Below are 24,124 nucleotides of genomic sequence, written 5' to 3'. Positions count from 1 at the left end.
CAAAAACAGCACATTGCAAGTAATTTGCATACAGATCCTTTCTTCAACACAACCAAATCTGGAGCAGTTTCTCAGGATTCAGTTTCCTTCCTGTGTAATGTAATAATTATATAATAATACTCATATTGAGCTTGCATTAGGGTGTGACTAGCTCTTTAGCACCAGCCTAAGTCAGGTGATTACTATAACTGATATGAGTGTTTAGTTAAGCTCAGTCGACAGCATTTATGTCATAATGTTGATTACCTCAAAAATGTATTTTGACATGTCTCTCCTTTTCTTTAAAAAATAAATAAATCTTGGTTACAGTGAGGCACTTACAATGGAAGTAAATGGGGCCATTTTTGGGCAGAAATGTGAAGCTTATAATTTTATAAAAGTACTTACACGTATTATTTTGTAAATAAAAAAACAAAAAAAACATGTGTATTCTTTGAGCTGTAAAGCTGTTTAAATCATTGTTTTGCAAAATATTGGTGGTGAGTGTTGGTAAATTTGGAGGTGTACTGCAAGGATGGTGTGTCCATTAAAACCAAAATCCAAATCTTCATACCAATGTTAATTTTTTCCTTGATCAGTAGCATAACAGACACAATTCATGAAGTTATTGCAATTAAACATTCCATGAACAAGTTGGTGGACAAGTTGTTGATTTAAAATCAGTTACGCAGCAACTATAAGATCACCTCAGCAAGGAAGGAAGGAGTATTGCCAACACACTGTCACGGCAAAATCGTCATGACTTAACTAAATTTGGCTAAGTCCTATGATATTGTACGACTTGTTGAAATTATAATTTTTTTGTGTTATTCAACATTGTTATAAATGCTGATGATTGAGATTAGCATTTAACCTAGAATATTCCTTTAAATCTAACTGAGACTCTTACTGGTAGTTGGAAGCATAATATAAAATATGTATTAAACAAACATACAAGGATGGGTAATGTGCAGAACTTTTGTTAATGACAGAGGCTGCAATCCTGCAGAAATGTGCAGTTTTCTGTGGTGTTTTTGTGTGCACAGATTCAGTCTGGGCCTAAAAATCACTTTAATTTAGTCTTGGCTACATGAATTACATGTTTTATTAAATACGTAATGGCCACATTAGCATGTTAGGTTTTATGGCAAACAAACTACAAAACACTTCAATCAGTGGTTCCACGGGTGACCTCCCAGAGAGATGACTTCGAGCTGGAAATTCACCCCTCAACCACCCCAACAGTCAGTCCCCTCTAGTGGCTTTGGTAATATTTCATGTACTTCATTAGCACCTCTCAAGAGAACCAATTTGTCTTTTTAAGCTGTTTTAATGAACATCCCTAATTGCCCCAATTGCCTCTTTCTTTCTGCTTCCCATTGTGTTCTGATCATATATTTCTTGTTTCTGAAGTCTTTTTGGTACAATTAGATAACATGTAAAAAAAAAATAATAATCCATGGGTCTGGTAAAGTGTAAAAAGTGAAAATGTCCTGTCGTCCAGGAGCTATTTCTGACCTGCATATAGCCAACCAGGAAAGGTTTATTATTGCTTACTACAACCTTTCGGGTAAAGGGCCTAGTGTTTCTTTTGTAAATACGTTTTTTATGAGCTGGTATTCTATATTTTTCTTTCGTAGACTATATAGGCTAGCCTATAATTAAAAATAAAAAGTATTATTATTCACGTGTTCGCCTGCCCATTTAATCTGAGTGATTATATAGGCTATACTCTGCAGTCTGCAGGTGGATTGGCAGATTATATGAGCAAGCTCCTCCCGAATGTGCGTTTAAGAACTTTAATTTAATGCAGCTTTATTTATCACATTTGAGTTTAGGTCATCAATGTGTCACAAAAAAAAAAAAAAGAAACTGCTATAGGAACCAGGCTGCTGTGCTGCCGTTTCATATGCTCCGATATTAAAAGCCTTTTAATTGTTCGCTGACACTTATGTAGCCCCAAAGACTATGCCCCCACAACCTCTAAAGGCCTGCGGTCATATAGCCATGGTCATGAACTGATTTCATATGAGCACACGGAGACAATTAAAACTCATCTGCCGCTTTGCCTATCTGCGCAGGGCTTCATTTAACGGCCATTTGTCTCCGTGATGGATTTCCTATTTTTACCGACAGCAACAGAGTCGAGGGACGCTTGAATTATAGATGGGGCCTCAGCAGCTCGCGGTGAAATACTGTCACAGAGACGGCAAAAAAAGTGGACAGCGGCTGTTTTTTGCTCACGTTTCTCTCGAGAAGAGCGTTTATCACCGAGGTCGCAGGAGGTGATGCAAAAGAATGGCAGCATAATTATGCCGCAAAAAGTGGCCGGACATGAAGCTAGAGGAACGTAATTTAAGTGGTTTTGTTTCCCTGGAGCTTGATCCAAGCCTTGAGTGACACACCGAAATTGGAAGCAGTTATTTATGTCTTCACACTAATTGCAGGATTTAATAAGGTCTGTGAAAGAGGCAGTCTCAATTTTTTTAACAGATAGTCCATCCCCTCCATTGTCCATTCACATGTTTCTGTTCTCTTCTCTTTTCTTTTCTTTTCTTCTCTACTCTTCTCTTCTCTTCTCTTTTCTTTTCTTTTCTTTTCTTTTCTTCTCTACTCTTCTCTTCCCTTCCCTTCCCTTCCCTTCGCTTCTCTTTGCTTCCCTTCTCTTCCCTTCCCTTCCCTTCTCTTCTCTTCTCTTCTCTTCTCTTCTCTTCTCTTCTCTTCTCTTCTCTTCTCTTCTCTTCTCTTCCCTTCGCTTCGCTTCTCTTCTCTACTCTTCCCTTCGCTTCTCTTCTCTACTCTTCCCTTCCCTTCCCTTTGCTACTCTTCTGTTCTCTTCTCTTCCCTTCGCTTCGCTTCTCTTCTCTACTCTTCTCTTCCCTTCGCTTCGCTTCTCTTCTCTACTCTTCTCTTCCCTTCCCTTCCCTTCCCTTCTCTTCTCTTCTCTTCTCTTCTCTTCTCTTCGCTTCGCTTCTCTTCTCTACTCTTCTCTTCCCTTCGCTTCGCTTCTCTTCTCTACTCTTCCCTTCGCTTCTCTTCTCTACTCTTCCCTTCCCTTCCCTTTGCTACTCTTCTGTTCTCTTCTCTTCCCTTCGCAGCTTCTCTTCTCTACTCTTCTCTTCCCTTCGGCTTCTCTTCTCTACTCTTCTCTTCCCTTCCTTCCCTTCCTTCTCTTCTCTTCTCTTCTCTTCTCTTCTCTTCTCTTCTCGCTTCTCTTCTCTACTCTTCTCTTCCCTTGCCGCTTCTCTTCTCTACTCTTCCTTCGCTTTCTTCTCTACTCTTCCTTCCCTTCCCTTTGCTACTCTTCTGTTCTCTTCTCTTCCTTCGCCGCTTCTCTTCTCTACTCTTCTCTTCCCTTCCGCTTCTCTTCTCTACTCTTCTCTTCCCTTCCCTTCCCTTCCCTTCTCTTCTCTTCTCTTCTCTTCTCTTCTCTTCTCTTCTCTTCTCTTCCCTTCCCTTCGCTTCGCTTCTCTTCTCTACTCTTCTCTTCCCTTCGCTTCTCTTCTCTTCTCTACTCTTCCCTTCGCTTCTCTTCTCTACTCTTCCCTTCCCTTCCCTTTGCTTCTCTTCTGTTCTCTTCTCTCTAACGTCTCAAACAAATTAATCTTTATTGTGATTGGATCAGAAAAGGTGAGCCCAATTTGAACATTCTTCATGACAAATCTATTCGCTCCTGTAAGAGTGTATGTAAAGGTGACAATTTCAATGATTCTCGTTAGCTAAGTAAATATTTACCATTTTACATTTTTATAATGTCAGATCAAATTACTTAGACCTTGCACACAATAACCACAAAGTCAATTTCCCAGCGCACTTGTGAAAGATGTCACACTGTCCTCAATTATTTAGCTATTACAGTAATCGTGACATTTTTATCAAAGGGTTAGTTCTTTGGTGGGACCCTATGTCAGTTCTAAATTTGCCGACAGCTTTTTCAATTGTAGAAAAAACTATTTCTTCTTATCATTTAAAAAAAAAATGTAATTTGTATTTTTTTCAATACGTTTTGAGACAATATGTGTAAAAAAAAAAAAAGGTATTCATTTCAGCAATGATGTTGCCAACTCTGCCATTTGTTTTATTTGTCTAACAGCATTTATAGCATGCCATCGGCCACCCTGCTGTTTAGATATCAGCATCTGTATGAGCCACTGAAAAACCCATATCAGTCGACCAATAATCTGAACTGATACAAGGGAAAGGTTAGTCATCAGGATGCAGAGGGGGTAAAAAAAGGGGGAGAGATAAACAGATGGTCTCCCTTGCCTATCCTCCCTCGGCCCTTTTTTCCCATTAGTCACTCAACCATTTATGCACAATTGCTCCTCCTCTGTCTTGCTATCTGTCTGTATCCCTCACTCCATCTTTCCCTCCTTCATTATCAAATAGGAAATAAGATCCTTTATGCTGCCTTGCAGCTGCATCATGCACATTAATGCATATTAATATGTTTCTATGCATGACTGGTATCCATTACAAGTCACTTTGTTACATCATTAAATAACATGAGAATAATGTTTGTCACAATAAAAGATGCTGACTCTAATATACTTGTATTTGTTGGGTACTGTGCTATGTAGTGTGAGGAATTGTTTATGCCAAAGAGGGCTTTTATGGTATGTCCTCTTTAATGAATGATAAGTCAGAGTTACTTTGGGATAATGCTCATCAACATTTTTGTGCAAGGAAAAGCAAACAGAATGAATTCTAAAGTAATAGCCATACATCTAAATTATTGAAACTAAAGCTTTCATTCCCTCTCACTCTCTCTTTTTATTTTTTCTTGGTCTTTTCATTTTATTGGTGATTTTGTCCAAGCTGCAGTAGAGTATATCCTACATGCCAGCACACTCCTTAACTCAGCACAGTTGTCATAGCAACAAAAACCCCACTTGCTCAGTAGCTGTCAGCTCAAGGTTAAGAGCCAATAAACCAGAGAAACATAGCAATTACTGCAACATAGCAACCCACACGCACACCCATAAAGTAATCCATCTGTTCCTTCTCTCCAGCTGATCAGTAGCAACTGGATTTGGATTAGGTACACCCATCAGGATCCATTAAGGAGTGTTCATTTGACCGGTTGTGCAGAGCACAAGATGAGCCTTTATGGGAGGCTTGACAAAATATCCTTGGCAATGGGGTCACCTCATTTCTTTAGACATATACTGTAGTCTTATGCATTTCAGCAAATTATTAACATGACAGTTATGGCTAATCACAAAGGGATCATATTTTGATGTGACCTTAAAGGAATAGCTTAAAAAAAATGTAATTTACAAAGACAGAGCCTCATGGCGTTCCAAACCTGTTTGCATGGCGATAGAATATCCCCTTACTTTCCATAAAACCAAATTTCATCCTCCCCACTTTATCCATGTGGTATATGTGTTTATGCTGTCTTTCATACAGCAAATGTCTAAATGTGTAAATGCAAAAGTTAAAATTTAGTGGTCAGTCACTTAATTCATTCGATAAAAATGTATTATTGATTGACAACCCTAAAAATATATATATTATTTTATTTATGTTTGCGCTAAACATTCTGTCCCCCTCAGATTTTAAATGATTGCTATGGCCCTGCCTGTATGATTTTCTTCTGTGGAACACTTAGGGCCCCACTGGCCACAATGCTGGGTCAGTTTTTCAAGTAGGACTTCAGGTTCAGGTTTGTATGAACGAAAAAATAAACAGGCCAACTGAACTTGTTTCATGCATGCGCTCTCACTCACAGACACGTGCAAACGGACAAGTTAGGGGCCATTCATACCAAACATGTTTTTGAATGCTTCTGTTCTGTTTTCCCATTGTTTTCGTATGTAAACACATGCTGGATGAATGTCTTTGATATTTGCACCGCATGTTGCTTTTTCTTCATCGTCTCGTGAAGGAACGGCACATTTTAAACAACATGTCGAGTTAAAAAGAACTTCAAATTTCAAAAACACATGTTGAGACACCAGTTTCTTTCTTTGCGCTGAGTCTAGATGGTTTTCAGTGCAGTTGTCACAAAGATTCAACAATGTGAACAAGTTCAGGCTACACAGAGGGGACTATTACAGTATGTTTTCAGTTTCTATACAGTTTCGAATGTTGCCTATATGCTTTCATAAATTACAGCCTATTGCAATAGTACTTGTTAGGAGAAGAAATTAAATACTAAGCAATTTTAGGTTTGGCTCGGGTTAAAATCTGATGAGAGAGAATGTTTAAGGGAAGCTGTCGGTCCTATGTGTGTGTTTGTGCATGTGTGTGTGTGTTTGTGTCTTTTTGTTTAGTTTATATTATATATCATTTATATTGTCAAGCCAGTTCTCGCCTCCTCCTCCTCTCCCGGGTTTCGGCACCAGTGTAAAGCAGTTTAATGGAAAGGAGGAGGCGAGAACCGGCTTGACAATAATATTTTAATAAAGAAATAAACAAAAAAGACACAAATGGACATGTCCGTAAACGTTCTCTCTCTGTCGCACCACCGTCCGCAGTCGGCCTTTATCCCTCTCGGAGGCTTGATTAGCATGATAAGGGGCTGGGTGTGTAAAATCACGTCCCAGCCCGGCCCTCTGCCCTGTCACAGCATGTTAATGTGTAGAATACAGACAAAATAATAATGATAGGCATATCTTACTTCGGGCAGACGTGTGAATGGCTTTTGCTGCAGACAGCACATGAGTGATAGGGTGGCCAGACATCCCATTTTTCCTGGGACAGTCCCATATTTTAGCACTTTTTCTAGTGTCCCAACTTATTCTGTAAAAAATGCATTTTCATACAAAAAAGCATGTGAAGTGCCTCACCAAGTGTTAGCGATTTTTTGGTGAAGCAACGTTTCGAATCTGATTAGGTGCACGCAAATGAAGGACTGTTTGCTTATCATTCTGTTTTGCAGTGCAGTCAGCTGATTTTTGGTCAGCTGACTGCACTGCAAAATGTATCAACAAATTTTCTTCTGCCCACACCAAATCTGAAGCTATCATATGCAACGTACTTGCTTTTGTGCAGCTGGACTATCAGAAATTAATGCAGCATGGCAACACGTTTCCTCTCTCTTGGTTCAGCTCTTGATAGAACACTACACATTTTCAATGGTCAGCGTGGATAATTTGTTTTCTCTAGAAATGTACCCAAAGTTTCTAAGAGACATTTTCAGCTGAGTGACTCCAGTCAGGCTTCCTAAGCAACCAATGGGGGTTAACCACCTCCTCGTTGCTACAATGTGGTTCTGGCTCTCTGTGGGGCACGTGGTGAGTTGAGCAAGGATGCCGCAGAGAATAGCGTGAGCCTCCAAAAGCATGGTAATGCGGATCAGTAAGAAGTTTTCCTGAAACTTTGCACTGGCGAGCTGTTACAAACCACAAAAAAAAACAAAAAAAACATATTTTTGACCAGAATTTGTTCTAAATTATGTCAAACCCATTCGTTTTTCGAAGTGTGCAGGAGCCCTAAAGATGACATTTTGAAGAATATTATGAAGACCATGGTCTATCAAGCTCCAAACATGAAAAAAGCACCATTAAAGTAGGCCATATGACTTGTGTGCTATGTTCAAGTCTTCTAAGAAGCCATAGCTTTGTGTTGAGGAACAGACTGAAATTAAATTAGTTATACATTTTTAATGAATTTTCCCCTCTGCCATTGCTCTCATATCTCATTCACACTTCCACATATATAAACTTGCCAAGTTGTGAATGGTCATGCCACATACAAGACCCAATGGTGTTCGGCTTCATTGAAATCAAACCTCTCTTGATGCGTCTTCAAACAGCATTAATGTGGGTGAACGCAAATGAGATTTAAGACCTATGTGGTACATGAGGTCTGGCTATTTTAAAATGCTTGTTCAGATTAAAAGATCTCTTCATTTTCAACATAAACCCTTCAAAATAAACAATTTCTTTTTAAACTGAATGTTTTATCTGAAAAATAGACCACATGTAGTTTGTGATGTTTTTGATAATGGGTATAAAAGGGCAAATGTGGCTGATTTATCACAGTCTTGCCTTTACCTGATTGTTAGCATTCCAGACAGCCAGTATAAATGGCCAATCCTTGTCATCTCAGATATCAAAATCAGATGTGGCAGTGATTGGTGAGCTGAATGTAGAATATGAGCATGTGACCGTGCTTGAGGTGCATTTTATTGCTGTGTGTGGGGAATGATTAGCTGGCATTGCAGAGCAAGAAGAATCCAATTCATTCAGTTGTTTAATCCATCAGGCTGTTGAGTTCTGATCACGGTATTGATGGACCACAGGGCAATAACAGCCAAGTGCTCAGAGAAATGTTCAGTGGTACCACATATGACTCTGTTATTGGCCTCTGGGACACATTGAAATAAATACAAATATTAAATACAACACATCATTAAACCAAAGTAGAAAAAGACGATATGTCATATTTGAAGAGAAAGTCAATTTAGGCTGAACAGATTCTGCTTGTCCTGTTAATTCTATTGTAACCCAATCTTGCTCTTTTCTCTCTCTCCTTTTCTCCTCTCTTTGTTTCTCCAAGCCTCCATTATCGGTTGTGGGTAGTCAGGTAATCAGTGCTGATTAATTCTCTTTATTGTTGGTCGTTTGTCTGCAGAGTCTGTGCTGTCTTTTCCTCTCAGACTCACCATGAAACAGCCAGTGATAAATGACCATCTCTCCCCAACCCACTATCACCACAGCAACCCCTGCTCTGCCTAAGTGCTTCTGATTAGTGACCCATGACTTGAAGGTAAAGGTGGCTTTTTGTTTCATTTCTTAATGCGACATGTTTCAGCCCCCTACCCTGCCCTTAAGAACATAACCTTCTATGTGCAGTTGAACTCAGAAGTTTACATACACTGAGGCTGAATCATTAAAAAAAAAAAAAAAAAATTAACCACACCACAGATTAATATTAGCAAACTATAGTTTTGGCAAGTATAGTTTAGGATATCTACTTTGTGTATTACACAAGTAATTTTTTTCTAACAATTGTTTACAGACAGATGGTTTCACTTTTAATTGACTACATCTCAATTTCTGTAGGTCAGATGTTTACATACACAAAGTTTACAGTTCCTTTAAGCAGCTTGGAAAATTCCAGAAAATGATGTCAAGCCTTTAGACAATTAGCTTCTGATAAGAGATGTGCTGAATTGGAGGAGTACCTGTGGATGTATTTTAAGGCCTACCTTCAAACTCAGTGCCTCTTTGCTTGACATCGTGGGAAAATCATAAGAAATCAGCCAAGACCACAGAAAAAAAAATTCTGGACCTCCACAAGTCTGGTTCATCCTTGGGAGCAATTTCCACATTCCTGAAGGTATCATGTTCATCTGTACAAACAATAATACTTAAGTATAAACACCATGGGACTATGCAGCCAGCATGCTGCTCAGGAAGGAGACACATTCAGTCTCCTAGAAATTAATGTATTTTGTAGCGAAAAGTGCAAATCAATCCCAGAACCACAGTCGATGCTGCGGAGAATAGCGTGAAGCCTCCATGCATGATATGTCTTCGCAGTAATGCACTCAACAAGCCATGCAATAAGATGTGCGGATTGATGTCTCAGACGCGGAGGCAACTGGGATTCGTCCACCACCACCCGGATTGAGGTGAGTCACTATGTCACCACAAGGATTTAGAGCACATTGGGAATTGGGCATTCCAAATTGGAGAGACTAGTTTGCAAGTGCACATGGGGACAAAGATCTTTTTTGAGAAATGTCATTTGGTCTAAAAAACAAAAACCATTATGACCATTATTATGCTTGGTGGGAAAAGGGTGAGGCTTGCAAGCTGAAGAACACCATCCCAACCATGAACCATGAGGGTGGCAGTATCATGTTGTGGGGGTACTTTGCTTCAGGAGGGACTAGTGCATTTCACAAAATAGATGGCATCATGAGGAAGGAAAATGATGTGGATATATTGAAGCATCTCAATACATCAGCCAGAAAGTTAAAGCTCGGTTGCATATGGGTCTTCCAAATGGACAATGATCCCAAGCATACCTCCAAAGTTGTGGCAAAATGGCTTAAGGACAACAAAATCAAGGTATTGGAGGCCATCACAAAGCCTTGACCTCAATCTGGTAGAAATTTTAATTTAGCTTCTTTTGAGCCATTCAGAGGTGGACTTACTCCTATGATTTGGATCATTGTCTTGTTGCATAACAGAGTTGCACTTGAGCTTCAACTAATGGACTGATGACCGGACGTTTTCCTTTAGGATTTTCTGGTAGAGAGCAGAATTCATAATTCCCTCAATTATTGCAAGTCGCCCTGGCCCTGAAGCAGCAAAGCATCCCCACACCATCACACTACAACCACCATGCTTGACTGTAGGTATGATGTTCTTTTTGTGGAATTCTGTGTTCGATTTACACCAGATATAATGGGACCCCTGTCTTCCAAACAGTTCTACTTCAGACTCATCAGTCCACAGAACATTTTCCCAAAAGCTTTGAAGATCATCAAGGAGTGTTCTGTCAAAATTCAGACAAGCCTGGGTTAGCAGTGGTTTTCGTCTCGCCACTCTGCCATGGATGACATTTCTGCCCACTGGCTTTCTGATAGTGAAGTCATGAACAGTGACCTTTATTGATGCAAGAGAGGCCTGCAGTTCCTTGGATGTTGTACTTGGCTTTATTGTTACTTCATGGAGGTGTTGTCGCTGTGCTCTTGAAGGAATTTTGGACGGTCGGCCACGTCTGGGAAGGTTCGTGTGCAAAGTGTTTTCCATTTGGAGACAATGGCATTTTCTGTGGTTCTTTGGAGTCCCAGACCTTTGAAATCTATTTGTAGCTCTTCCCAGACTGAAGCATTTCAAAAAACTTTTTCCTCATCATTTCTTTAGACCTTGACATAGTGTGATACTGGGTGAGACCTTGTAACCAATTTCATGCTGCTGAATAAGTTCTGTTTAGGTGTTGAATTGATTGAACAGGGCTGGCAGTATTCAGGCCTGTATCTAGCCCAGCTGAACCCCATTATGAATGCAGTTTCATAGATTTGGGGATTTATTAACTAAGGGGGCAAATCCTTTTTCAAACAGGCCTAGCTGACATTGGATAACTTTTTTGCTTCAATAAATAACATTATCATATAAAAACAGTATTTTGTGTTTACTCAGATTGCCTTAGTTTTATGTTAGATTTATTATTATTTTTTTAATTTAAAAACAATTTAGTATGAGATGTACACAAAAACAGAAAAAAAAATCAGGATGGGGAAAATACTTTCCCACAGCACTGTATACATATGTTATATGTTATATATATATATATATATATATATATATATATATATATATATATATATACACACACACACACACACATAAATATACACATATATACACACACACACACACATATATACATAAACACACATTTATACTCATATTCAAAATTTTAGAAGACTAAGACATGTATGCTTCTGTTCCAAAGGATATATAAATTGATAAAAAAAAACTACATCTTTACAATGAAGAATATTTTTACAGTTTCTATTTTTTAAACATTCTATTTTTTTATTTGTTTAAATGTGATTTTTACCCATGATGACAAAGCCGAATTTTTAGCAATCATTACTCTAAGAACATACTGTGTTACCTAATCCTTAATAAATCTTTAAAGTTTTAAAAATGGCCAAAAAGAAACACATTTCTCCTGAAATTCATCAGTCTATTGTTCTTTTGAGAGATGAAGACTATTCCATGCACTACTGCTTTGAAAGAAGAAAGCAAACTTGATCCAACAGCACAGAGAGGTGGACAGCACAGAGGCACAACAACAAGAGTACAAGTGCACCAGATTCTCTAGTTTGAGAAAGACTCCTCATAACCCTTAAACATGCAATTTCAATGCCAAACACTTGCATTGCTGCAAGTTGAGTATATAAAGTTTAATAAATATATAGCATTTATTTAAATAGAAACAATAATTCATATGTAATATAAATGTCTTTAAATTGATTAGGAATCACAGTAAAGCTTCCTTGGTGAACAGAAGTATCAAAAATATTCAACTAAAACTTTTGATTGATGATAGATAGGATACTAAATTTGTACATTCCTAATCTGTAACATAACACTATACATATATAGTCTAACAACATGATGGGTTACGTTCTTAGTGATCACCAGTGATGCTGATTGGCAGTGGCAGAGATTGGTGAGGTTCCGAGAGTCTGGTGATCTGGATGACAACTCTGAATGTGTTTATCGGCTGCTGCAAGACGCTGATGAATCTACGCCTACACAGATCGAATATGCCCCCAATCAGACCACCAAGTTCACCGAAACATTTCTGTCACACGCTTCATTCCTCATTCATTGATAACTTAATCTCTCTCTTAAACAACAATTAGATACCGAAGAATTGTTGTGTTGCGTGTGGAAACGCAAAGAAAAAGACTTCTTTAGCACATGCAGGTAAAGCACAACATCTATAAAGCAACAACTGGCAGTGATACACAGTCAGAAAGCTGCTACATGGTTGTTTTCAGAAATGTTTTTTATCACTGACAACCTTCATCTAAAAATGAATGAGGAAACTTTTAGGAATATTTTTGCTCTAAAAAAAACAAAACAATGCATTGCATTGCACATAACACTAAAATTACTGCTCATTTCTATTATAGATTCTATCATTTGTGAACAATGAATAACCTCAATTGTGCATCTCTTTTTGTAAATATTGTGTGTACGCTTATGTCAAGTGAAACAAATCCCTTTTATGCAACTGTGGAGTTCTATTAGTGCTTTAGGATGTGCAGAAAAAGGTTTGCATGCCTTCATTTATTTAGATAAGACTTAATTAAAAAGAGAATATTTATTCATTTAAGGCTACATAAATCACATTAAAAAAGTGTATTTTCAACAAAAAAAAAATAATAAAAATCAGTATTTTCTTCATACATTGAAAGAGTCCAATGCCCATTTTAACAATGCTGATATATAGAAAATATGATTTTAAGAAACATTCAAAGATGCATATTCTTTCTGACATTCTTTTAAAATCTGTTAAACAAAAGCATATCTATAGAGAGGAAAATGCCATAGCCGTATTTAAAAGGCATCTTTGTCAGCACATATTAAACCCAGTCTACACCTGAATTACAGAGTTAATGGAGAAAAAAAACACCAAAACCTTAAGAGTGATGCCCAGTCTGAATACTGCAAATCAACTCCTAACATCTGGCCCCACTTCATTTGTTTGTTGTACATCCAGGTCAACTCTTTAGTCATGAAGGAATATTAAATGTGATGAGCACAAAAACTTAAATAAAGTATTTTTTTAAAAGGAGTCATGGAAAAACATGAACACAAAAATAGAATGCGTAATAAAACAAAATCAAGAAACATTTTCCTTTCATTATCATCCATCCAAACACAACTTTGAAGGCTCCAAGCAGCAATTGGGGCTCTCTTTGCCTGAGAGAATACGTGTATGTACATATGTGCGCATTTGCTTGGATATATCTTTCCAGTTTATCTAATGGAGTGCACATGCTGCTGGTTGCTAGGAGATGAAGACAGGCTGCTAAAGAGTTCTGTCTCAGGGGTTGTGACATGGAGTTCATGGGCATGCCTCTCGTTGTGGAAGGAATCCTCTTCAGCAGATGAGACAGGTTCGACACTATGGCCCAAACCAGAGGATGTTGTACTGTAACAAACATTTTTGTATATTTCATACAATTTCTGCATGTTGTTTACTGGAACGGATATACTGCAATACTCTGTGTACACTATTCGAAAGGATAACCATGGCATGCATAACATGCCTAAACCAGCGTAACACAAATCATCTCAAAATCCTTCTATTTTGTGCAATTTACATCATATGAAATAAGTTGAGGTACTTAATACTAGGAGTTAAAAATAAAAACACACCTGTCACAGTCGGAGTCCCAGCGAGTTTTGCTGTCTTCTTCATGAAGATGCTCCTCCACAGGGAAACGTGTGTCACAAACACATCGCTGTATTGCCTGCGCAACGGTGTAGTGTGTCTGTCCCTGTGAACATGCATCCATTTTTGCAATGCTCAGCTGTGACTGCAAGAACAGGTGCAGCCGACTGTCTGACAACAGTAATGGTGTCTGTAGAACTCTGTAAACACAGAGTAAAAGCACAAACAGTATTATATTATATTTTCCATTAAAAATCTTGAGCCATTCAGTTTATTGGTTTGATTGTTTATTTGATGCCATGCCAGCTTCTGTGGTTGTTATCATGGAATAGTTCAGGTTAAAATATAATTGAGACATTTAAACATTTCTATTTTAATTTCTATACTTGGCGTATATATATTTGACAAACTCAGCAAAAAAAAAATGTCCTCTCACTTTCAACTGATTTTATTTTCAGCAGACTTAACATGTGTAAATATTTTTATGAACATAAAAAGGTTCAACAACTAAGACATAAACTGAACAAGTTTCACAGACATGTGACTAACAGAAATGGAATAATGTGTCCATGAACCAAGTGAGGGTCAAAATCTAAAGTAACAGTCAGTATCTGGTGTGGCCACAAGATTTGCACCAGATTTGCCCATTCATGCTGTGAGATGTTACCCCACACTTCCACCAAGGCACTTGCAAGTTCCTGGACATTTCTAGGGGGAATGACCCTAGCCCTCACCCTCTGATCCAACAGGTCCCAGCCACGCTCAATGGGATTGAGATCCGGGCACTTCGCTGGCCATGGCAGAACACTGACATTCCTATCTTGCAGGAAATCACACACAGAATGAGCAGTATGGCTGGTGGCATTGTCATGCTGGAGGGTCATGTCAGGATGAGCCTGCAGGAAGGGTACCACATGAGGGAGGAGGATGTCTTCCCTGTAACGCACAGCGTTGAGATTGCCTGCAATGACAACAAGCTCAGTCCGATGATGCTGTGACACACCGTTCCTGACCAAGACGGACCCACCACCTCCAAATGGATCCCGCACCAGAGTACAGGCCCCTGAGTATAACACTCATTCCTTCGACAATAAACGAGAGTCCGACCATCACCCCTGGTGAGACAAAACCGCAACTCATCAGTGAAGAGCACTTCTTGCCAGTCCTGTCAGTTCCATTTCCTGGACATTTCTAGGAGGAATGGCCCTAGCCCTCGCCCTCTGATCCAACAGGTCCCAGCCATGCTCAATGAGATTGAGTTCCGGGACCGTCGCTGGCCATGGCAGAACACTGACGTTCCGATCAGCCGTCCTTCCTGTCTCCCTGTAGCGCTGTCTTAGGCATCTCACAGTATGGACATTGCAATTTATTGCCCGGGCCACACCTGCAGTCCTCATGCAGCATGCCAAAGGTACGTTCATGCAGATGAGCAGGGACCCTGGGCATCTTTCTTTTGGTGTTTTTCCAGAGTCAGTAGAAAAATCTCTTTAGTGTCCTAAGTTTTTATAACTGTGACCTTAATTGCCCACCGTCTGCAAGATGTTAGTGTCTTAACGACCGTTCCACAGGTGCATGTTCATTAATTGTTTATGGTCCATTGAACAAGCATGGAAAACATTGTTTAAACTCTTTACAATAAAGATCTGCAAAATTATCTTTAAAATACAGTGTCCTGAAAAAGGGTTATATATCATAAGTTTGTGAAAACAAGCACTTCTTTTGTTTTGATACAGTGCATTCAATACAGTTTGATACAGTTACCAAAAATATGTTTTTTGGATTGTCATTATGGGGTATGGAGTGTAGACTAATGTAAAAAAAAAAAATTAAGCATTTTAACATAAGGCTGCAAAATAACTAAATGTAAAAAAAATAAAGGGATTTGAATACTTTATGAATGCAAGGGGAGTTCTACACTTAAATGTGCACTCAGTTATGTTTTCCTCATTAAAACAACTCCTAAATACATGAATTGTAATTTTTCAATATTTCGAGGAAATCATGGCCACTCACATTAAATGAAGACTACAGTCAAATCAGTAACCTTATAAAAGCCATTTATTCTACATGGAGAGGGTCCACATGGGGGCTGCATTGTTATAATCACATGACCAGCCAAATACTACTTGCTTAATCTCTGTAAACTTCTTGTTATTTATCACTTTCACTCATTGATTAAAGTAATCATGGCTGACTGTGAATACTATATTTCTATAATGGCATCTGAAATGATACTGCATCAAAGCCGCTAGGCGTTAGTGTAAGTCCAAGATGACACAAAGACAAAAGTTACTGAGTGCACCTTTAAAATATTTACTCTTTAGTCTCCATCCCAGGTAAGAGGGATGCGTCACAGAGCAGCCACTAGGTGGTGAAACTACTGCATTTCCTTTATGTCTTTATGCATAATCTGACAGTCAAAATTAACACCCAAATTAACTTATTAAATTATTCATCATCCATTAATATTAAAATACTGAAAAAACATGAAACGTCAAATATATGCCGATTAGAAAGTGGAAAAAATTATATTCGAATCAAGATAATCAGAAATTGAAAGAACCAGAGCATAACTGTCACAAAGTGACTGAGGAAACTTACGCCTCAAGAAACTTTTGTAGCACCTGCATCCGCTGAGCAACCTGGAAATCATTATTGAGATTGAAGAAAGGATTCCAAGTAGGGAGTTTAGGCAGCTCTCTACAGACGCAAAAAACAACACATTTCAAAGACAAGGATTGATGATTCTAAGCTCCATAAAGCTCAAGTTATACATGCGATGAAATAGAAATCACCCTAATAAAGTCATTCTATGCTTTTTATTGTATATATATATTGTAATGTATTGCTGCGTTTGCCCAGAATGTGATATACCTGAATTTACTTACATAAGCAGAGCGTTGTTCTGTAGTTTCTGCTGCAACCAAACAAACTCACTATACCTCCTCCTAACACAAGAAGTCTTCTTTCTGAAACACATGCTATTTGTCTACAAACAAAAAGAAAACAATAAATATAATAGTCTCTTGGTCTAATTTTAATATTAAACAGTGCAAACTCAGAAACTATCATTTCAACTAGATTACTATAATTTCATCATTAATATGATAAATATGTACCATGGAACAAAGATCAAAGGCCTAAATAAAAATTGATACCTGATAATACAACAGTAATTAGTATCCAAGACTAGAATTAAAAGGAAAAGTTTCCTTCAAGCCATTCTAAGTAAATGTCATGTTGTAAAACTAAAAGTCACCAAGCCTTGTTAATGATACAAGCCAAATTTATTTCTGTCATAAATCCCATTTTATGTCCATTTGGATTGAATGCAACCATTTACGCAAGAAGGGATTTTATGAATAATTCACACACAAATTCAGTCTGCTTGAGTTTCATGAATAAGGCAGTTTTGTGCAGGCAGACAACTCTCGTTGGTCAATGTGATGATGGGAAAATATCTACAGGTAGAAAGCCAAACAAATCTCATACAGTTGTATGGGCAGCAACATTCCTTAGTAACATGTAAACATGCAGGTTTGCACTCACGTGAAGACAGATCTCATAGTCAATGTAAGCGTGCCAGAAATCCTCCTTTCGCAGCTGAGGATCCCGTACCCATAATCTTATAAACTCCTGCAGCAACAATAAAGGAGGAAAAGGTCATTGTAAATGCGTTTATGATCAGTGAAGTGGAGTCAAGGAAGTGAGTCAGCAAAAAAGTGTGTTGTACTTTTTTTCTACAGAGTTTCACTCATTTTCTAAGACTAACACTGATTCGGACTCTGCCCTTTAATTCTCATGACACTAGCTGGAGATCTGTATGGTGTTTAGCACCGGTTTGTGATATGCAAGGAATTTCGAAAATCAATGACATTGTGGCATTACAGCCAAAACACAAACTGTCCCAAATTAAGGTCAAACAAAACACTTTCCTAAAAACACACAACGCAACAGATCCATGCTATTTGAATTTCATCAGATCTGACTTTTAAGGAATATAAAGACACTCATATATTTTGAATTAAGATAACCACATCAATGACTGATAATGGATTTCAAATAAACATGAACAAAAAACAATTAATCAATCATTCTTTTAAGTGCAGGATAACATTTAATGTAAGGTTTACTTTATTAAAGCTTTTGAAAAGTCAAAGTCTCATTGGAGACCTATAATTTGTAGTGAGTTCATGGGGAATTTCTGTATTGCAGCTACTTTCAGGAGGTAGACAATGGTAACCGCATGAATGTCAACTGCTGCGGGGGCATTTGTGTGTTACCAGTTTCCTCTTAAAATTCCAGACAAAGTCATGATGCTATGGCAGTTACATTTACACATTTTGTTGTAAAACAAAAGAGGTTTTTCCTCTCTTTTTCCCGTAACAAAGATGAAGTGATCATTTATTTTAAAGATCTAAAAAAATGTCAGGTTAAGTTGCTTGTTCAAAGTAGCAAACATCCACACATTACATTTTTAGAAATGTAATTTCAAGACTCCAGGTGTTATCACACTCAGACACGCTCACACCGCAGCTGAATGTGGCCCAAATCTTTTATTCACTCACATGTGACACAAATCTGTTAATTGGATGACCATGTGAACAGCCAAAAGTGCTCTGAATCTGACATTTTCAAATCTGAAATAAATCGGATATACATCTGACATTTTCCAGGTCTGATTTAACTGATCTAATTACATCAGTCCAACTCAACATTCGTCATATGTGCACATGACTTTCAGCATATTTAGGTGAGTTATGGTTTAAAACTTTCTAAAATGTCATGTGAACAACCATAAAAAAAATTGATTTGAGCAGAAAATCAGATTTGGGTACCATCCGCATTGTGAACGTAGCCTTTGAGGCATCTATGATCAGGAGAATCTATAATCTGTATTGTGTTTAAAAGCATAAACCCATTGACATACAGACAAAATGTAAAGAAATGAACAAAACACTAACCTTATTCACAAAGCTTGCGTTTTCCATTTCCAAGACTTGACTGAAAAAGAGAAAGACCCTTTGTTTAGGAAGTGTATAGCCTTTAAATGAGAAATGGTCTAATAGCAACACATTTTGAAGGGTTCTGACTGTAAAAGACAATTCACAGACTCTTTTGACTTTTAACAAGACAATAATTACTTCAATTAACATCAATTAATGCTGCAAATCAATGAGCAACCAATACTGCAGAAATCAGTGGTTAAATGGCAATGGTGACTTTTCATTACAACTAGTGACAAGGAAGTTCCAGTGTGGAACAGGCAATGTTGAGATATGAAAGGAATAGTATTTTCATTTTTGGGTGAACTATCCCTTTAATTAGACCGAACACACAACTGAACTTAAAGGAATAGTTCACCAAAAATGAAAATTTCCGGATAATTGACTCGCCCTCAGGCCATCCAAGATGGATGAGTCTCTTTCTTCATCAAAACAGAATTTAAGGTTTAATTTCATTTCAGGCCTCCTCCTTTAAACAATGCAAGTGAATGTACTCCATTTTTTGACGGTGCAATGCATATTTAGGGTGCAGCAAAATAATCCACAAACGTTCTTACAAATGTTTGCTTCCATACATCTCTGTAATATGCACTCATGAGATGAATGACATAAGCTCGTTGATAAGGTCACGTGGAGGAGGCAGGAAGCGCGTCATTATTTACAAGAGAAGGGGCGCTGTACAAAAGTTTAATTTTCTTTGCTGTAGATTTGTATAAGTGTATTGTTCAAAATAGTCTTTGGTGAGTGTTTACTGGATGCTTCAACTTTCAAAAAAACCCAAAGAAATGCATGCTGGGAAAAAAAAAACTTTTCATTGATTGCCTATACATGATCATGAGTGATTGAAGCTCTGGCTTATGAACCTGGATATCACTACACCCCTACATTCTCTCAAATATTGGAGGGTGTGCAGTGAACATTTTACCCCTGAGGATTTCAAACCATTGAAAGAAACAAAGGGTCAATATCTGAATTCATCGGCTGTGCCAGTGTGTTTTTTCCAGTGAACTCCGGTATGTGTGAAAACTTTGTCATTGTCACGCCTCCCTCGGGCTCTGTATCACCCGAATTTCGAATTCACCGCACCTGTACTCAATTCACTCACTCATCTCTGCCTGCATAAACTCACCTTCACTCCACTTCACTGTCAAGTCTCATGCAAAGGACACTTGGTTTCACTAACTACAACTTGTGTGCAATTCCTGTCACATATAGCCTATATATTTCTGCCAAAGAAAAAGCACAAGTAGATAATGCAACGGGCATTGCTCCGTTATTATTATTTGGAAATTCTTTTTTTATTGTTTTGAACGGTTTTGGTTTGTGAACGGCACTTCCTGCCTCCTCATCATGACACATGACCTTACCAACGGACTCAAATCATTCCTCTAATGAGCACGCATCACAGAGATGTATGGAAATTAGCATTTGTAGTTAAAAAGTATAAGTATTGTTTTGTTTCTAAACATAATCAATTGTTTGGGTTCAGAAGAACTTTTTGAGTCGTGTGGATTATTTTGATGCACCCTAAATATGCATTTTAATATTGCACCGTCAAAAAAATTGAGTATATTCATTTGCATTGTTTAAAGGAGGTGGCCTGAAAAATCTTAAACTCTGTTTTGATGAAGACAGAAATTCTGATAAATCTTGGATTCATTTTTGGTTGAACTTTTCCTTTTAACCACTAGAGACATTCAAAAGAGTCATTTCTAAAGCTGACCACCTTTCTTGTGCATTCAAATATAAAAAGTCCCATCAGTCAATGCAAACCAATTGTCAGAGACTTTCATTGACACCAATCTAATTAACATTATTCTGACTGGGAATACAAAGATAAATGGCAAGCAGAGAAATTCAAGTGACACTTTGCACAATAAACTGGACCTCTAAGGTTCGTTGTTAAAATGCTTTCATTCTGATCTGTTTTTCAATTTGATCATATATGAGATATTCCATTTAAATGTTACTTTTTAATTCACACGTAAGAACAAACAGAAAACACACAACCAAAATCACAACTTAACCACATGTATTTAGAGTGGTAGTGGCATAGTGGGCTAAAGCAGTAAAGCAGAAGGTTGTCGGTTCGATCCTCACAGCCACCATTGTGTCCTTGAGCAAGGCACTGAACTCCAGGTTGCTCCGGGGGACTGTCCCTGTAATAAGGGCTCTGTAAGTCGCTTTGGATAAAAGTATCTGCCAAATGCATAGCCTAAGTGTAAATGTATTTTAAGAAATAGTTCACCCTAAAGTGAAAATTTGCTGATAATTTACTTACCCTCAGGCCATCCAAGATGTATCGGAGTTTCTTTCTTCATCAGAAGAGGATTTAAGATTTTTCTTCATCCAATGCAAGTGATTGGACACCAAAATTTGACAGTACAAAAAGCACACTAAGTCAGCATCAAAGTAATCCACGTGACTCCCGTCGATCAAGTAATGTCTTCTGAAGTGAATCGATAAGTTTGTGTGAAAAACGAAATCACTAATTAAAACCTAATCAACTTAATAAATCACTCATCACATTGGCGGGTTCACGCGAGAATTCAGAAGTTCCGCTCTGTTTATCATAGAGGAACGTACTTCATGCAAGAAGTTGGTCAATTCAAACAGCTACAGAGAGCTGGTGGAAGGGCCGATTTATGGAAGGGCATTTGTTTTTCACACAAACATATCAGTTCACTTCAGAAGACATTACTTAATGGACTGGAGTCGTGTGGATTACTTTGATGGTGCCTAAATATTCTTTTTGGACAGTCAGATATTGGTGTACATTCACATCCATTGGATAAAGCTAAAAACCTGGGATACTTAACTAAAAAATTTAAATTTACTTCCTGTAGATTTAGATCCTGGTCTGATGAAGACAGAAGGTCATATCTCACCATTACTCACCATCAAAGTCTGATGGAGAGTAAATTATCAGCAAATTTTCATTTTAGGGTGAACTATACCTTTAAGAGGGATTTCGAGAGATCTTTCATTCTCTTTACAGGCAGTTTAATAGATTGTGAAACATTCTTAAGATTTTCTGACATGACAACTGCGACACTTTATCCGTCAAATATTAAACTTGTGTGCTAATTTTGTGAACAGCGTTTTTTTTTTGTTGTTGTTGTTTTTGGGTTTTTTTTTTTTTACAAAAGGTGCCGACTTTCAAATATAAATGCAACAGAACATACAACATAATCGGGAGTGAAAAAAACTAAAATACGTTTTAAAATGTGCAACCAAATGAATCAACCAGCATCCAAACAATCAAAGGATTATACAAAACTGGAGCGCGTTTTTTTATTTATTTGTTATAATTTAACACGTCACACGGAGAAATAATAATAATAATTGCATTGTGAAAACGAATAATGCAGCAGTGATTTTTATGTTAGAAAAGCTCCCTGAATGGCTACATTGTCCATTAAGACGCTTGGGCGGCGGCAGCAGCACTTCGTCCGTATCAACAATGCAAAAGTATTTTCCAACACAACGTGGTTTACGTTCGTTATAGCCTATTCGGGATACATTCGTTTGCTGTTCTCACCTTCTCTGTTGTTTTTCGTCTCGGTTTCGTGTAGAGATTCTGGGCGGTTCAGCTACCACAGGTGCTGCGGAAAGTGATGTGATTGAGTGCTGCAAGTTTGCGCTCGCTGATGAAGTTTGCCAGACGGGTAATGAAAGTTTTCAGACTCGCGCATGCGCGGCTCTCTCAACCGCGAGAACTTGCCGAAGTTGCCACAAACCAACAACTCATTCAAAACTAACAGGTCTCAGTACCTCGTGTAACGCGTGTATTTTCCATTATTATATATTTTTCTTTAAGTGTAGCCTAATATTAGCAGAGGCTGCAACTATATTATTTCAACAAGTAACACGTGATTTTTACAAATATATCCAATAAGTTCTGCCTCCAGCTGTCACATTCAGAGGCGCCACTCAGCAAAGTTGCAATGTGATTATTTTGTCGATAGAGCTACAAACTTATGGTCAAAACACTACGTGCATGAATGTATACAATTCACTTTCGGGATTGGAAGATCTTGTAAAAATGTAATGATGCTTTACAAGGAGCCTTATAATGAAGAATGGGGCAGTGCCACCTACAGTATGTGAGACCCAATAGCAACCCTGCAACAAGAAAATATTCTCATGCAAAAAGTGCATGCAAAGTGGTTAGCCAGTTATAGCAGAGGTTATTGGTGGAAGCCTTGACTAACAATATCAATATATTGTGTGGCAGTAATGTCCAGTAGAAACGATTTTAGCATTGTAAATCTTGAAGTGGTTCAAGACTGATGGCAAGTGACATGCCAGCCATCACAATGTTTTGTCACTGGCAGGCACACCAATACTACCTCAACATTTATCTGTCCTTTTCTGTGGTATTATGTGGAGGTTGCAGCTATTGACGTCCACGAGACCCATCATTTCTGTCTGTCATCTGTGACAGAGATATTGAGCTCCTTTACAGTTTTCATTTTCCGAACATTACAAATAGAAATATTCCTCGTCCAAAAATGGCCAGAATATTTTGGTGCAAAGTAATTTGCAAGAGAAAGTCACATACTTAACTTAAGCTTGATCTGACAATTCCTCATTTAGACAGAAAAATTGGCATGGGTGGATAAACAGGACCTAAACCAAGCTAATGCCTGTCCACAAATGCCAACATAATTTTGAGTGAAAACAGTTAGTCAAACATTATCACAATTGATAGTGAATGATTGGCAATGAGCCAAAATACTAGATAGGACCACGACATCTCCCCTGGAGTGATGGAGTCCATCTCTCTTAGCAGCGCATGTCTACCCTAAAAACTTGTCCAAATGTCTATAAATCCTATGCTATTCTACAGACACCACTCAGACATCCTGCCATTCAGTAATGCTAATCTACTATAAATCTCATCACCACCATGATCAGGGAGGAGGCCAGAGCATATTACAGTGTCTGTTATTATTTTTGCAAGTTCCCACACCTCTTTAAAGTTATATTTAGTGATCTTTGGTGAAGCCGGACATCGTTAGTGCTGACTTGAATAATAGTCTCAGAAAATCTACATTTACAATTAGCCAGCACTTGTAAATTTGATCTGATGTCAGGTGCTCTCACCCCTGGTAAACATTTAATAATGTTGGATGGAGTCTCTATTTCCATGTTCCTTAGAATCTCCTATAACCAGGGCGTTTTCAATAGGATTTTCAGTGGTGCATCAATGAGTAGGGGGAACCTGTTAAAAACTTTAACAGGAATGTGAG

The 24,124-nt window shown here is 38.0% G+C and overlaps 1 protein-coding gene and 1 pseudogene across 1 annotated transcript; both read right to left on the bottom strand.

The window, feature by feature from the left end:
* Positions 1-2,497: 2,497 nt before the first annotated feature.
* On the bottom strand, positions 2,498-6,673 carry LOC127650854 (uncharacterized; annotated as a pseudogene).
* A 6,709-nt stretch (positions 6,674-13,382) lies between these two features.
* On the bottom strand, positions 13,383-22,461 carry LOC127651027 (sorting nexin-10A-like). Its single transcript, XM_052136726.1, has 7 exons — positions 22,411-22,461; positions 18,828-18,867; positions 17,413-17,499; positions 16,752-16,852; positions 16,465-16,563; positions 13,848-14,063; positions 13,383-13,620 (listed from the first exon to the last, which is right to left on the bottom strand). Exons 2-7 carry the CDS (start codon positions 18,852-18,854, stop codon positions 13,446-13,448), a joined length of 705 nt encoding a protein of 234 aa, XP_051992686.1. The 5' UTR covers positions 18,855-18,867; positions 22,411-22,461; the 3' UTR covers positions 13,383-13,445.
* Positions 22,462-24,124: the final 1,663 nt, after the last annotated feature.

Source organism: Xyrauchen texanus, chromosome 10, assembly GCF_025860055.1.
Source record: "Xyrauchen texanus isolate HMW12.3.18 chromosome 10, RBS_HiC_50CHRs, whole genome shotgun sequence".
NCBI classification, from domain to species: Eukaryota; Metazoa; Chordata; class Actinopteri; order Cypriniformes; family Catostomidae; genus Xyrauchen; species Xyrauchen texanus.
The sequence above is the reverse complement of the archived record's forward strand: the minus strand, read 5'-3'. Positions and strand labels throughout refer to the sequence as shown.

Excerpts from the sequence above, each read along its gene's own strand:
- LOC127651027 (XM_052136726.1), bottom strand. The coding sequence starts at position 18,854 with ATGGAAAACGCAAGCTTTGTGAATAAG. Across the intron at positions 17,500-18,827 it reads ACGCAAGCTTTGTGAATAAG|GAGTTTATAAGATTATGGGT; the intron begins GTTAGTGTTTTG and ends TTGTTGCTGCAG. Across the intron at positions 14,064-16,464 it reads CTACAAAAGTTTCTTGAGGC|AGTTCTACAGACACCATTAC; the intron begins GTAAGTTTCCTC and ends CTGTGTTTACAG.